Consider the following 15,414-nt stretch of genomic DNA (forward strand, 5'->3'; position numbering starts at 1 on the left):
CAAAAATGAGAACAGAAAGGTACATATCTGTCTCTAAAACAGCAGCATCTGGTATGAGGAAGCCTAGTAGAGCTGCACTCGGGTGTTTTAAGTAGCCTGGTGGGTAAGCTAGTGAACCATAGAGAGGAGGACCTAGGCCCATAAGCCACTCTTAACCACTGCATTTATGGTAGAATGTGTGAGCCCACCCAAACCCTACTATACTGCCATATAGGTGCCACCTGTAGCCATAAGTGCTATTGGGGTGGTGCACAGGAAGGTATAGTGGGTTTTGAAGGGCTCATCCTAAATAATAAGCGGGTTATGGGTAAGATATACAACTGGCACCCTATATGTGAAGTTCACAGCAGTGTCCCATTGCTCTGTTGGGATGTTTATGTGGCCAGTCCATTACTATGCTGGCACTACCCATGTCCAAATGGTCAGGATTAGGACATTTTCAACCTGGATGTTTTTCTGTTCGAAAATGGGATATAAAGTTAGGCATCCTAGTGGTCAAGACATCTAAGTAGATGATCTTCAAAAAGAAAATTATATTTGTATGTCCAGCAGTTTGGCATTCGGAAATGGCCATTTTTTGTACCTCCAACTTTGGACATTTAACTGGAAACATCCAAGTTGGACTTAGACTTTTTTTTTTTAATGCCCTTCTTTGTTATGGAGGTATTGATGTATTTTTCCTTATCTTCTAAACCAATCTAAACAAGTGAATTGTGCTCCCCAACTAGCAGATGGAGTCAAAGAACAATGACTTCAGTGATGCACCCTTAGTATATGAGTTGATGCGGTCCTAGTTCTGCCAGTATTCTCTGCAGCAATATTTCTATGCAACTTGGCTCTCTGGGGTACAGGTTAAGACCTATGGTCTAGAACAGTGGTTCCCAACCCTGTCCTGGAGGGTTCATAGACAGTAACGCGGAAGACAAAGGCGCGTGCCGACAACTGAGTGCAAGACGGAGGCGCGCACTGAAGAAAAAGACTGTTTTTAGGGGCTGCGACGGGGGGGTTTTATTGGGGAGCCCCCCCACTTTACTTAATACAGATTGCGGCGGCGTTGGGGGTTTGGGGGGTTGTAACCCCCCACATTTTAATGAAAACGTAACTTTTTCCCTAAAAACAGGGAAAAAGTTAAGTTTTCAATAAAATGTGGGGGGGTTACAACCCCCCAAACCCCCCACAACGCAGCGCGATCTGTATAAAGTAAAGTGGGGGGTTCCCCCCCACACCCCCTGTCGTAGCCCCTAAAAACAGTCTTTATCTTCGGCGCGTGCATCCACGCTGCGCTCAGTTGTCTGCTCACGCCTTTGTCCCGGTGCGCTTTTGACCTGACACCGTCCTGGAGGACCACCAGACCAATTGGGTTTTCAGGCTAGCCCTAATGAATATGCATGAGAGAGATTTGCATATAATGGAAGTGATAGGCATGCAAATCCATGCATATTCCTTAGGGCTAGCCTGAAAATCCAATTGGCCTGGTGGTCCTTCATGACAGGGCTGGGAACCCCTGGTCTAGAAGTTGAACTTCAGTACCTTGACCTGAGCTCTTGGGGACCAATCTATAAACTTTACCCTAATTGAGCCCATGGGAGTCCTGGTGCCAGGATCTGACCTATAGGTCTTTCCCCTGCAGGGCACTGCCGGGGAGGTTAAGTATGAACCTGTATGTATGGTTCCCAGTGTCCCCTCCCCCCTTTTGATTTTGTTTTGATTTTCTGCCTTATCTTTGGCCTTCAGTGAGAACACTCATCTTATCTTCCTCATAATGTTTTTTAAAAAGGTAGAAAGCTAACAAAAGGTAAAGAATGGGATAGGCCTACCTTAGAAGAATGCTAAGGCTTTTCCCAGCAAAAGCCATAGTGAGTATGGGGGAGGCAACAGAGAATTCTTTACAACCGCGCTAGTGCCAATTTGAGGTTTTCACACAGGTATCCCTGACAGAAGAAGTCAGTATGAAACATGCAATAGCCATCACTTCTCTAGCATTGTTGGCTCATTCTGCCCCACATGCAATAGAAACACAGTGGGACAATCTGCTGCTGATTTTGCCAGTGTTTTGAGCAGCAGAGAGCATTTGTATGATATTGGGTGGGGGGGATGGCTCCAGCAGTCCCTGTGACTTTCCTACTGGAGGGAACCACAACCGTCTTGATGGCAAGCTGCATGTATCATACAGGCACACTGCACTATCAGGTTTGGTTCCAGAGGAGGACTGGAAATGCCTGCAAATGCTGGGCATAGTGATGATCAGCGTGGTCCAATGATTTTGAGTGAACTACTGAGGGAAATTACCAGGGGTCTTAAAAAGGCCTGGGTATCCTGAAGGATGGCAGATGGATATACTGTGCATTTAGTGTGGTGGGGAGCTTTAAGATCTCACTTTGGAAGTCCAAGGAGCCATAACTGAACTAAGTTGGTCCCTGTCTTTCAAAAAAGGTTCCATTTCTAGGAAGAGGAATGACCACCTGGCAAAAACAAGCTGATGTACTTTCTACAGTGCCAGAAATTGAGAGACTTTCCCTAAAGATGGGAAGATTACCTGTTGTTCAGATATTCAGGCAGAGGAAGTGTATGGGTACTTCAAGTTTACACATAGTCTCATGTCCTGGCAGTGGGGTAGCACTGTAGAGTGGGTCCGTTCCACTGGGCAACGATACATTTAGCCTTGCCTGTAAAATCATACTGTCACTAAGTATCTACATTAATCCCTTAGGCCCCCTTTTACTAAGGTGCGTTAGCCGTTTTAGTGCGCACTAAACGCTAACGCGTCCATAAATTTATAATGGACGAGTTAGCATTTAGCGTGTGCATATATCTAGCGCATGCTAAAATGACTAACGCACCTTAGTAAAAGAGGGGGCTAGTCTTTATGCAAAACCATCTGGGATAAGTATCGCAGCAGTGATAATTACCAATATTATAAACAGCACTGATAATGGTCCAAGGTGTACACTACAGTGACAATTGGCTTAGCATTTGTGCATGCCTCAAGTCGACAGCTGCCTCAAGTCGCCGTGCGCCGTAAATAGAATACAGCCACGGAAGGACACAGCATGCTGCAGGAATCACAAAACCCTAAGTGTGCATGCGTGCTTAGGGTTTTATTATAGAGGGTGCTTTGTCAATGGAAGTTAGATTGCTTTCTGGGGTTTTGCAATTTAGAAAACTCGTGAAAACAGTCCTTTTTGAGTACAGCTATCAGTAAATTTTATATCTTCAATCTGTATTTATTTTATTAGGTCCTGTCATGTAATTTAGTGTATTACTGTGTATGTTTAGTTGTACCCTGCACAGAACTGGCGGATGTAACAAACTATAAGTTTTTAAAATAAATAAATAAATATTATTCATTAGATAATAAAAATTCTTAGAAACATGAAAGCCAGTTACAAAAATATACTACTGATTACACAAAAATATATATGTAGATCTAACTTGAAATACTACAGATATTTACAAAATAACACACAAAATATATTTGCTATATTACAGACATTTCCTGAGAAGATAACACACAGCAGGAATTATATTAGGCTAATAACCTAGTGTCCCAGACATAATCAGCCCTTAGCCAACAAAGTACAGGTGTCTAATCTCCATGTATCATATTCTTACCCTTCTTCTGCTTTGGCAGCATCCGATGGTAATTAATTGATTCCTCTTCAGGCTACAAGCTTCCCAGTGAGCCCTGGTTTGGGTATGAGTAAAGTCCAAGTCCTTTGTACTTCCACAGTAGTAAGGTTCTCAGTCTGGTAACAGCTAGAATAGTTGGCAGCAGAATTCTTCCTGGTGCAGGTCTTAGCACATAACAGTCTACTGTATAAGCTTCGGTAATGTTTTAGTTCTTTTCTTCATAGAGGTGTGTATGGCTACCAGAAAATCTTCTCTGTCAATCTTTTTTTTTCCTTCCTTCTCTCACAGACAAATTCAAAAAGGTCCTTATTCAACCTGATGCTAAATCTCTTCAGTCCTGTCCCAGGTGACAACATAGGCCAATTAGGATTCATCCAGTAGGTCATGGTTGGTCAAACATAAGAAGGGTGAATAGTCTTCTAGCTGGACCCTCTTTCTCAAGGCTGGTATAGAATGTCCCACCAAGATAAGAAAACAGGACAGACTTCATTGCAATGCCTGTAAAACACACTTCTCCATACTTTCTCAGGCTAGCCTGGGCCCAGCGAACTTGTGACTAACCTTGGCTGTCAGCAAAACAGTGTGTTTCAAAGTAGCAGGGCATGATCATTGATATATTTGTTAGAAAAGATGATTCACGGCCTAGCAGGGCCTCAAGAATCCAAAAGGTGATGCAGGGATATTGCTACAATACCCTATTTTATCAACAGCATACCAGTCCTAAATTGATATTTACTAAAGAATTAAATACATTTTTCAAAATTGGTAGTTTCTTTATACCATTGTTAAATATCTGTTATGCTAAGATGCTCAAATTAGTAAAGTCCATCCTTGATGTATGTGCCAAAATTGTTTGCTTTTTTATTCCAGAATAAGGTAACATCAATGACTTTCCTAAGTGGCAAGGCAGTGGAAGACCTATGCAGACTAAAGCAGGTAAATAGTATCAACACTGCATTTATATAAGTATTATGACCCTCCTCCCAATCTATTTCTCATATGATTTACATATAACACAGGGTAAATGAAATTGTACATAAATTAGGTTCTCCACAGTTAAATTCAACCTGTCCCACTATTATGGTTATTGCATTTTCTGATTACTTAGTAGGCATGAGCCATATACAAATTAATATATGTGACATACTGGTATTCCAAGCTAATGTTAAAAGAGAATTCTTTAGCAACTCTCCAGACCCCTGTGTAGCTGAAATAGTAATCTTAAAGATGGGTATATATCTCATCATGACCAGCAAGTTGGGACTGAAACAAAACGTTGGAACTGTACTTAATAGGTTAGTCCCCCTATTCCCTCAGTCTTCTTTCAGTCTCCAGCAGGTGTGAGTGAATTGTACCCATCTCCCTTGGTAGGGTTGTTGGAATTTATTTAGGGCTTCTTGTCCTCTTTTTTGTGCCGTATTGAGCTTGGGTAAACCCTGTTTGGGGGTCCGTCTGACCTCGGGGTGTCAAACCCTGTGGGTCGCATGCTGGATCCTTCCTCACCCCTTTCCTCCACCTCCCCAACAGTTTTTTTTAGAGGTGCCTCAGCAGTAAGCCTTGCCCCAGATTCAAGTAAGGCATACTGCTTTGAGAGCCAGTAGAGTCTGTTCTGTGGAAAAAAAATAACCAAGGCAGTGCTGATCTGAAGGGTTGCATTCCCTTTAAATTTAATGTAATTTACTGTATTTTTTACCTAACCGGCACTTTTCTTTTAGTTAGCTAGTATATGGAGCAATGAGCACCTTAGAAGGGAAAAAGTGCTCATTGTGCTCCAGATGCAGGGCACTTGCAGCTGGGCTGTGTAGACGCTGTGCAGCCCGGAGCAGTGGAGAAGCCTCATCGGCAGCAGGTGCCTCATGAGTCGGCCACTGACAGCGGGGAAGTTTGGGCTTCCCCAGCTGCCCACGGAGGGATTTCCTCAGCCACCGACGGTAAGGATAAAAAGGATTCTCTTACCGCCAAAGCGGCTGTTGCTGGCTTGCCTGCTTTAGTGTCTGGGACAGTTCAGGCAGCCCAGCTGCTACAGGCCACTACAGGCCCTATTTTTAGCGGGAACTTCACCATTTTTGGTGGCAAAGCCCTCCATTTTCTCTGCAGCCTCAGATGACCTTCCCCCTGTTTTGGAAAAAGAGGGGCAGGTTTCTGCTGGGTCCGCTGCTGTGGCAGGGAGTACCATGGGACTGCGGGGGGGGGGGGGGGGGGGGTTTCCCCAGATTTATTTTTTTTCTTTGTGCAGAGCTTATTTTCAGGTGGCCGGGGGGGTCTGCGGTGTGACCGGGTGTGTCAGGGGGGTTGTTTCCTCCACGCCCCCTGCGGCTTTGTCCCCTCGTCCTCCTCTCTCGTCCAAGTGCCCGCGGGGGGCCTGGGACAAAGACTTGTGGTCTGAGGAGCGTCTGGACCTGGATGAGGACCTGGACCCTTGGGGAGACCTCCAGGATCCTCTCAAGGGGACGGCCACTGGTAGTGGGGCCTCGGCCTTTCCGGCTATTGGTGAAGAGGTGTCTATGGTGCGCCTTTTTCAGAGAGACAAGCTCCCATGAGTCTGTCTGTTCCATCTTAATCTGGTCTTGTGCGCCCGTCTTTTGGTCTTGTCTTGGTCTTGTGCGCCCGTCTTTTGGTCTTGTGCTGGTGCGCACGTCTTTTGAGCCCTTGGGTGCCTGCTAGGTGTGTTTCTGAGCTGCAGGCTTTTTCTTGTAGGTCTCCCTTCCTGGAGTTTTCAAGGGAGCAGGTTGTGTTGGGCCTGTTCCTTCCTTTTTGCCCAAAGTTGTTTCGCCTTTTCATGTCAATCAGGCAGTTGTCCTCCCGGTGTTGGGAAGTTGGGGAGGATCTTCAGATCAGAAACAGTTGTGCAAGTTGGATGTTGATCAGATCCTTCGCTCTTATGTGTAGATGACCCAGGAGATCAGGAAATCAGATCATCTTTTTGTCCTTCTAGCGGGTCCTCGTAAGGGGTTGGCGCTTCCAAGGCTACCATTGCCCACTGGATCAAGGAGACTATTGCTTCTACATACCTTCTTCAGAAGAAGCCTGTTCCGGATTTTCTCAAGGCTCATTCCACTTGGGATCAGGTGGCTTCTTGGACTGAGTCTTCGCTGGTGCCTCCAGCAGATATTTGTAAGCCTGCGGTTTGGTCTTCCTTGCATTCTTTTGTCCAGTACTACCATGTGGACGTTCAGGCACGTCGGGACGCGGTGTTCGGTGAGCATGTTCTGGTGTCAGCTCTTCGGGGGTCCCACCCATGATGGGCACTGCTTTGTTACATCCCATCTATAATTACTATTTCAGCTATACTGATCTGCAGAGTTGCTAAAGAAGGAGAAATTAGATTCTTACCTGCTAATTTTCTTTTTTTTAGCCTCTCCAGACGGGTATAGCACCCCCACCCTGTCTGTTGTCGTGTTGTTCTTGTGTGAAGATTTTTGCTTTTTCTGCGGGTTCTAGTATTTTTATAGGGCTGGGGAGATCAAAGAACAGTGGCTGTGGCTCTGCTGGCATAGCTGGCGAGCTATGAGGACTTTAACATTTGCATTTGCTCCTATGCATTTTCTAATGGCATTCAGGTTTTATTAGTTGTTACTCATGTTTGGAGTCCTGTTTTTCTGTTTATAGTTCTTAGTTCTGCTTGTCTATTCAGCAGACTGAGGGAATAAGGGGGAGTAACCTATTGTATAGTTCCAAAGTTTTGTTTCAGTCTCCACCTGCTGGTCATGATGAGATATATTCCCGTCTGTAAGATTACTAGTTCAGCTATAACAGTCTGGAGAGGCTAAAAAAAAAAGAAAATTAGCAGGTAAGAACCTAATTTCTCCTTTCCCAGTGTGTAAGTGAGGCAAATGCCATTGAAAAGAAATAAAGAATTGAAACTCAGACTATATGCTAGATAATGACCTGAAGTATCCCAGTCTAACGAAACAGTTATTTAACCAAATGCTAATATGCTTTTCTCCAGTAACAAGTTCTTATGCAAATGCTTGCTTTTCAAATGCAGGTTGAATGGGATACCAAATCAGTTCATTGTCTTTTCTTACGTCTGCTTTTGATTACTGTCCATATTGAATTACTACTAAAGAAGGGATGATCACAGTGGTGGAAGTATGATTGTTAACTGAGATAGACAAACTTTTTTATATATATGTTACAACCTAGCCTAAATAATGTATTTATGAAAAAAATCCTGTTTCTGCCATTCTGTTATGGCTGTGATTGAATCTAACCCTTCACATTATGAACATTTGTTTAATAAAAGCCCAAAATGAAACTCTTACAACCTAAAATTTAATGAAGCCATAACTTCAAACTTTTCTTGTTTTAATTTAGAATGTATGTGCTGTTTGCTTTGCAAATGTTGGTTTCATTCAGCAGGTAAATTACACAATTGGTGACCTAGGTGTGGGGTATTGACGGTGACCTAGGTGGGGTATTGACTAGTTAATGCATATTCATTTGAATGTCTACTAGGTTGACCTGGATTCCAGACATATAGGATGGGTCACAAGTGAACTTCCTGGTGGAGAAAATTATGTTATCAAAATTGAACTGAAGGGCCCAGAGAATACACTGAGAGTCCGACAAGCTAAAGTACTAGGCTGGAAGGATGGGGAGACTATTAAAATTGCAGGCCAAATTTCTGCAAGTGTTGCTCAGCAGAGGAATTGTGAAGCTGAGACGCTACGAGTCTTCCGACTTATTACATCTCAGGTGAGACTTTGCTGTATATCTCACTATCAAAATTGCACAGGGACAGTCAGGCAGAACTGAGATGTGTTGTTAATGATTCTGCGGGAAACTGCTTACTTATGTGTTTTCAGACACAGATTTGTTACTCATTAAAGCAAAAGTCTTTTGTAACATGCAAGGATTTAGCTTTGGAAAATCAGTGACTTAATAAATATCAAGTTAGTATGGCCATTGAAGACTGAAGAATGTCAACAGCATAAACAAGAGAGTTCAGGTATGAATTCAGGCTATTGTATGCAAAGTTCTAGTAGCCATATTGGTTCTGGATTAAATTGTATTTTCTTCACATTATGCTTCCTGTTATTAGAGTTATAAGAATTATCCAGAGATAAATCTTTGTGTTGTTTTTTTTATAACATCATGGGTAATACATGAGTAATACAAATTGGTATCTGGGAAGGAGGGATGGGTTTCTTATATAATTATTTATTTGGAGTAATACAAATAAGAATGTCAAGTGATGAATTAAGGTATCTCTGAATGAATGTTGTACACTTGTTGTAATTTTTGAAAATGAATAAAGATTTATAAAAAAAAATTAAAAAAAGCCCTAGATCATCTAAACATTTTTTCAAAATATCTGTTGTGTGGTATTACATCTGGATAATCTTTACATGGTCCATTAAGAGAGGTGGTGTGACCTACAAAGAATATGGTAGATAAGCTGTTGAAATGGTAATAATGTGTCACAATTTGTGGTCATTCCATAGGTATTTGGAAAGCTTATCTCTGGAGATGCTGAACCAACCCCTGAACAAGAGGAAAAGACCCTGCTATCTTCACCTGAAGGAGAGGAAAAGGTACATCATGTATTTGCTATCCCTTAGTAAAGTTGTATACCAGCTTGGTTCACTTGGCTGATATATCACTCAGGTGGTGATGATGTTCCTGTATTAACAAACACTTTACAGTCAGGAAAAGTTTGATTTGGAAAGTACGAGTATTTGTTTATTTTTAAATAATTAGAAATCCATAAAGAATTGGAGACTGAACACTTCAAGATCTGTCCATTTCTAAGTTGCTTGTGTGCATACATTCCCAACGGGCACCTGCAACATAAGAACATAAGAGGTTGCCTCCGCTGAGACAGACCATAGGTCCATCCTGCCCAGCGGTCCGCTCCCGCGGCGGCCCATCAGGCCCATTGCCTGATTAATGGTCCATACCTATCTATACCCCTCAATCCCTTTTTCTTCTAGGAATCTATCCAAGCCTTCTTTGAAGCCACTTAATGTTTTCTTGTCTACAAGAGAGCAAGACCATTCTATGATCTGTAAAGATCTTAACAAGATTGCTTAGATAGGGATTTTCTAATTATGTGCCCTATAAGCCATTATAAGTATTTTAAAATGCATTTTATAGTAAATGGGTAAGAAATGAAAATGCAAAAAAAAAACAATGGGGGTAGGGGTAAAATGATCATACTTCTTTGTTACCCAAAGGTCTCACGGCTGCATTTTACATTATTTGCAAACACTTTGCATTTGAAGAACCAACATTATCCATGATACCATAATCTAATTAAGAAATATATAATGCATAGTGTAAACAGTGCAATGCGGCTTCACAAAATAAATGCTTGAAGGATCTTAACTGTTGGAAAGTATAAAAACATTTCTTTGTTAAGGATGAGACTTGCTCTGAAAAGGATAATTTATGATCAAATATGACCACAATATAATAGAAACTGTTCACTATCAGTATGGATGTACTGGAAAAAGAAGGAATGATATTAGGACGTCCCTCCTGTCCTATGCAGAAGGCTATTGTTTGTTGGTATATTAGAACTAGATCACTATCATCCAGCCAGGTAGCAGTAGCTTCTAGACTTGCCTGCAGCTTAGTAAGGTCATAAAAGGAAGGAGAAACATAGACTAATTTATTTGTGGTGGGGCAAAGTCTCTTGATTTAGTAAAATGCTGATAAATTGAAGTGACATTTTTTTAAGACTGCTTTTGCTTTACATAAACGTAGATTTAGAAACTAAACTCTTAGGAAAATAAGAGTTCATTTTGTAGAGCTATATGGATTCTTTTGAAAGAGCATCTGTGTCAAATCAAGTTACTAGAGCTAGGTGTAAAAATAATATAGACAGAAGGAAAAGTCCATAAATCATTATTAGCTATAGCAGCAATAAAGATGGTATTTCTTACTTATTAGGCTGAGTAATTGTGACCTGAATTAGCATCTGTCAGACAGGATGTTGGACATGGGGGACTTGTATTGTGATGCAGAGTGGTAAATCATTTGCTCATATGGTTGAAAGGCCTTTTCACTTAAGGCGGCAAAAATTAGTTGTTGAACTTTGATCATTTTGCTAATATTGTAAATGTGTAGATTGGACATGTATAACAAATTTTGAATTACATAGTAACATAGTAAATGACGGCAGATAAAGACCCAAGTGGTCCATCCAGTCTGCCCAAGCATACATGCTCCATAACTTAATTATTTAGTTTAAACTGTCCTTTTTCTTAGATATTTCTGGGCCAGAAACCCAGAGCCCTGCCCAGTAGTATGCTTAGGTTCTATCTACTGGAATCTCCATCAAAGCTCACTCCAGCCCATCTTAACCATCCCAGTCATCGAAACCCTCCCCAGCCTGTCCTCAACTGAAAGTTCATATACGGGATACAGGTCATGCAAGCCTGCCCAGTACTGGCCTTAGTTCTTTCAATGTATACCCATTATTTTCTGATTAGAGATCCTCTGTATTCATCCGACGCTTGTTTGAACTCCGTCATCATTTTCTTCTTCACCACCTCCCTCGGGAGTGCACTCCATGCATCAACCACCCTCTCTGCAAAGAAGAATTTCCCAACATTATTTTTGAATCACCACCCCCCAAACCCAAATTATGCCCTTTGGTTTTACCATTTTCCTTTCTCTGGAATAGATTTTGTTCTATGTTAATACCTTTCAAGTATTTGAACATCTGAATCATATCTCCCCTGTCCCTCCCTTCCTCCAGGGTACACACATTCAGGGCTTCCAGTCTCTCCTCATACGTCTCCCAGTGCAAACCTCCCACCACCACCGTCGACTTCCTCTGGACCGCTTCAAGGCCCAGATTCACTAAAGGCAGCGATTCAATCGCTGTTGGTCGATTACTGGCCAATTTTGAAACAGCGATTGATTCACTACCTTTTTTGCAAGCAAATGATTTGCATGCAAACTCCCCAACTCAATCACTCAGTGAGCAATTGAGTCGGGGCAGCCCTCACAGTAGTGGCAGGAGAAGCAGCCTTCTGTCACTGCTGTCAGGGCTTCTGCGGAGGGGGTTTTATTATTAATCGGGCAAATATTTTGTGTGTATTAAACACGCAACATAACTGCCCAAATTTTTTTTTTTAAAGCCCTTCCCCCCGAACACCCAAAAATGCCCCCTGCTGCTGCCACAAAATTATGGCAGAAGGGATGCCGATCCCCTCCTGCCATCGTGCCAATGCTGGCAAACACTCCAGCCCTGACCACGGCCCGTCCCCATCATCTGTAAACGTTGGAAGCAGGAGGGTTGCTTAGTCCTTCCTGCTAAGTGGGCCCCCAGTCTTCGGGAGCAGGAAGAACCGTAAAGTCTTCCTGCTCCTCCCTTCTGCCTGGCCTGTGGTGCAATGGCATCCTTGGGCCCCTCCCTGTGCATCACATGATGCACTGGGGCGGGGCCTAAGTCCCTGATTGGCTCAGGCACCCCGGGCTCCTTCCTTGGGAGGGGCCTGAGGCGCCTGAGCCAATCAGGGGCGTCCTTAGGCTCAGCCCTAAGGAAGTCCCTGATTTGCTCAGGCGCCTCAGACCCCTCCTGCTCCCAACTTTTTTAAGGTACAGGGAGGGGGTGAACCGGCCAGTGATGGGTTTGCGATGGCAGGAGGGAGTTGGCATCCCTCCTGCCATATTTATTCATGCGCAGGGAGTGGGTGAGTGGGCATTGTCGGACCCGCTGGTGGCTGGCATCAATGCGGGGGGGGGGGGGCTTTTTTGTGTGGGAGGCACTGTTGGGTTAAAACCATGGACTCGCAATGCATTTTGCAGAATATATAAAAAAGGAAAAATTCCTTTTTTTTATATATTCTGCCAAAAACTTTGCTAGTCTGTGGTTTTAAAGGGCAAAAGATGGTAGGAGACTCGGTAAGAAAGTGAAGCGACTGGTCCTCAGCAGTCGCTTCACTTCGGATCGGCCAGCCCAATCGGTGTTCCTTCTTCTGTTTAGTGAATCAAGGGCTTTCTACCTTACATGCCGTTTCCGTTCATTTGCATGCGCAGCTCAGATCAGGTCAGAGATTGATTGGCCAGGAGGTTAGTGAATCAGGTCAGGGTCAGGGAACGATCATCAGGACATGATCGGAAGGGTGAATCTAGCCCCAAGTCCCTTCACTTCCTTCGCCAGATACGGTTTCCAAAATTGAACACAATACTCCAAGTGGGACCCCACCATCGACCTGTACAGGGGCACCAACATCTTCCCTCTCCCACTGGTCACACCTCTCTTTATACAGCCCAGCATCCTTCCAGCAACAGCTACCACCTTGTCACATTGTTTCTTCGCTTTTAGATCTTCAGACACCATCACCCCAAGGTCCCTCTCCCCTTCCGTTCATATCAGCCTCTCATCTCTGGCTCCTTCCAATTTCTAATCCACAAATGCACTACTTTAAATTCCTTTGCGTTGAATTTTAGTTGCCAGATATCAGACCATTCTTTTGCAGATCCTTTTTCATGTTTTCTACTCCCTCTTCGGTGTCCACTCTGTTACAAATCTTGGTGGTATCCGCAAAAAGGCAAAGTTTTCCTTCCAACCTTTGGCAATGTCGCTCACAAACATGGTTATTTCAAGCCTCAGCTTTGTATGTAAGTATATTAATGGGAATAATTTTTTTGTTTCATTAAAACATTTAAATGTTTATTTTTTGAAGGCGCCATCAGATGCAGACTTGAAAGAGCACATGGTGGGAATCATATTCAGCAGGAGTAAACTCACAAACCTACAGAAGCAGGTTTGTTCCCTATCATTTCAATTATGGTCAGCTAAAAAGAATAAAGATGACTTTCACTGTTTTCATCGTGATTTTTTTTGTTGTACAAATCTTTCTGTTGATGGCTGTTTCTATGTGGTTAGGTGTGCGCTCATATTGTTCAGGCTATCCGAATGGAAGCCACTCGGGTTCGTGAGGAGTGGGAACATGCCATTTCTAGCAAGGAGAATGCCAACTCACAGCCCAACGATGAAGATGCCTCTTCAGATGCTTACTGCTTTGAGTTGCTCTCCATGGTGCTGGCACTTAGTGGCTCTAATGTGGGCAGGCAGTATCTGGCCCAGCAACTTACTCTGCTCCAAGATCTGTTTTCACTGCTGCACACAGCCTCACCCAGGGTGCAGAGACAGGTGAGTGTTTTCAGGCCAGTCATTGTTCTTGTAAGAAAAAAAAAATTGGAAATGACTATGGAATAGAGCAGGGGTCGGCAACCTTTTTAAAGCAAAGAACCAATTTATCCTAAAAATTTGACTCGAGATTTACAGAAAGCCACAATGGATAGAGAATGGAGTTTGAGATATTCTAGGTCTCTCACTCTCTCTCTCTTATTTCTTCCCAACAAACCCCTTGCAGGGCTCTGCACCTTTCTTCCCTCCCTCCATCTCCCGCCTGTACCCGTCCCCAAACCTATAGCCAAGGTTCTCTCCCCTCACTAGGCCCCGACCCTTTAATCTCCCTCCCAGCCCCACGATTATCCCCCAGGCCTACCAATGTACTTGGTGATCCAGTGGAAATCTTCGTGGCATTTCCTGTAGTACCGCAAAGTGCCGTGAGAATTCATAGCAGCCATTTTAGAAGGCAGCTTTGAGGAGGCAGGAGCAAGAAGGCCACACTGCTGTCACAAAGACTCCTGCTGGACCACCAGGTACCTTGGTAGGCCTGAAAGGGGGAGGGGAATCATGGAGTTGAGACGGAGATTAAAGGGTCGGAGCCTGGAGACCTGCAGGTTGCCAACCCCTGGGATAGAACAAAGGAGTGTAATGGACAAGTAATGGTTAATGCAGCAGGGTTAGAACTAAGGAAGTCATGGTTAAACTTTTGCTTCTCTTGTTGATGCTTTTTGTGACTCTGGCCAAGCCAGTTCATCTTCCATTTAACAAATATTTGCAAAAATATCCAGTTTTGATTAGTTTTGCATTGTTTTTTAAGAGACAGTACAGCAGTGACCTGTGACAATTGTTTGATGAAAAATAGTAGCTAGTGCAATACACAGCTTGAAGCAAAGCAGGAATTCTCTTTTTTGCCCTCATTATCTCACACTGTGCTCCAGCTGTGAATAGCAGATTTTTTTCACTTACTTTCCTGAACAGCTACATACCCCTCTTTACAGCCCTAAAATGGGTGAGTTGACTTCAGTGTCCACAAATGCTGTCTTAAAGGGCTTTATTAGTTCAGGGGCATCATAAGGTCTTTCCTACATGTAAATTGTAAATCATATCTTGAGTTTAGAACTCATCAATCTGGATGTGATTAGGTTTATTTGAAACATTTGGAATAGATAATTTTTCTTAATGCAAAACACATTCAAATCAGCTGGATCAGTGACTGAATTGCTATTGATATGTGTGTATTTCTTTTTTCAGGGGGAGGAGGTGGAGGGGGGTTGTTTTGAAATATCATAGATTTAATCTGTTATGTCAGACATGTGGTATATAGGAATTTCTCTAGGGGTGATTGATGATTCTTTAAATCAGCATGGCTATTAACTGCTATTTTTATCTGTAACAAAATCTATAGTTAAGAGATTTCCTTTTTATTCTATCAGACCGGTCCAGATGCATGGGTTTTGCCTCTCTGATAACAAATGGAGACAGAGAACAGAAGCCTATGAGGACTATTTAATATAGGACAACTAGCAGCCAGAGGCTTCTCAGTATTCTGACTCCAACAGATCATAGAGGGCTACCTTTGCAATTGGCAGATCTAGTTGAAAAGACTGGGAATTGGATGAAGAGCTGAAAACTCAGATCAGGGCACAAGTCAAGCAGGGTACCTCTTCAGCTAACCTGTACAGTTCTTA

General features: G+C 43.0%; 1 protein-coding gene across 9 annotated transcripts in view; it reads left to right on the forward strand.

Moving 5' to 3' along the window:
• Positions 1 to 15,414, forward strand: part of MYCBP2 (MYC binding protein 2) — a 977,923-nt gene that overhangs the window by 841,764 nt on the left and 120,745 nt on the right. For 6 of the 9 annotated variants that reach the window (XM_033949399.1, XM_033949405.1, XM_033949402.1 and 3 more), the window contains 6 exons: positions 4,501 to 4,566; positions 7,948 to 7,992; positions 8,089 to 8,328; positions 9,078 to 9,167; positions 13,275 to 13,355; positions 13,478 to 13,744. In XM_033949399.1, the coding sequence (XP_033805290.1) occupies positions 4,501 to 4,566; positions 7,948 to 7,992; positions 8,089 to 8,328; positions 9,078 to 9,167; positions 13,275 to 13,355; positions 13,478 to 13,744 (789 nt within the window). The remainder of the gene's footprint in view (positions 1 to 4,500; positions 4,567 to 7,947; positions 7,993 to 8,088; positions 8,329 to 9,077; positions 9,168 to 13,274; positions 13,356 to 13,477; positions 13,745 to 15,414) is intronic. The other 3 variants (XM_033949401.1, XM_033949404.1, XM_033949408.1) reach the window with 1 other exon arrangement.

This window comes from Geotrypetes seraphini, chromosome 6 (assembly GCF_902459505.1).
Source record: "Geotrypetes seraphini chromosome 6, aGeoSer1.1, whole genome shotgun sequence".
NCBI classification, from domain to species: Eukaryota; Metazoa; Chordata; class Amphibia; order Gymnophiona; family Dermophiidae; genus Geotrypetes; species Geotrypetes seraphini.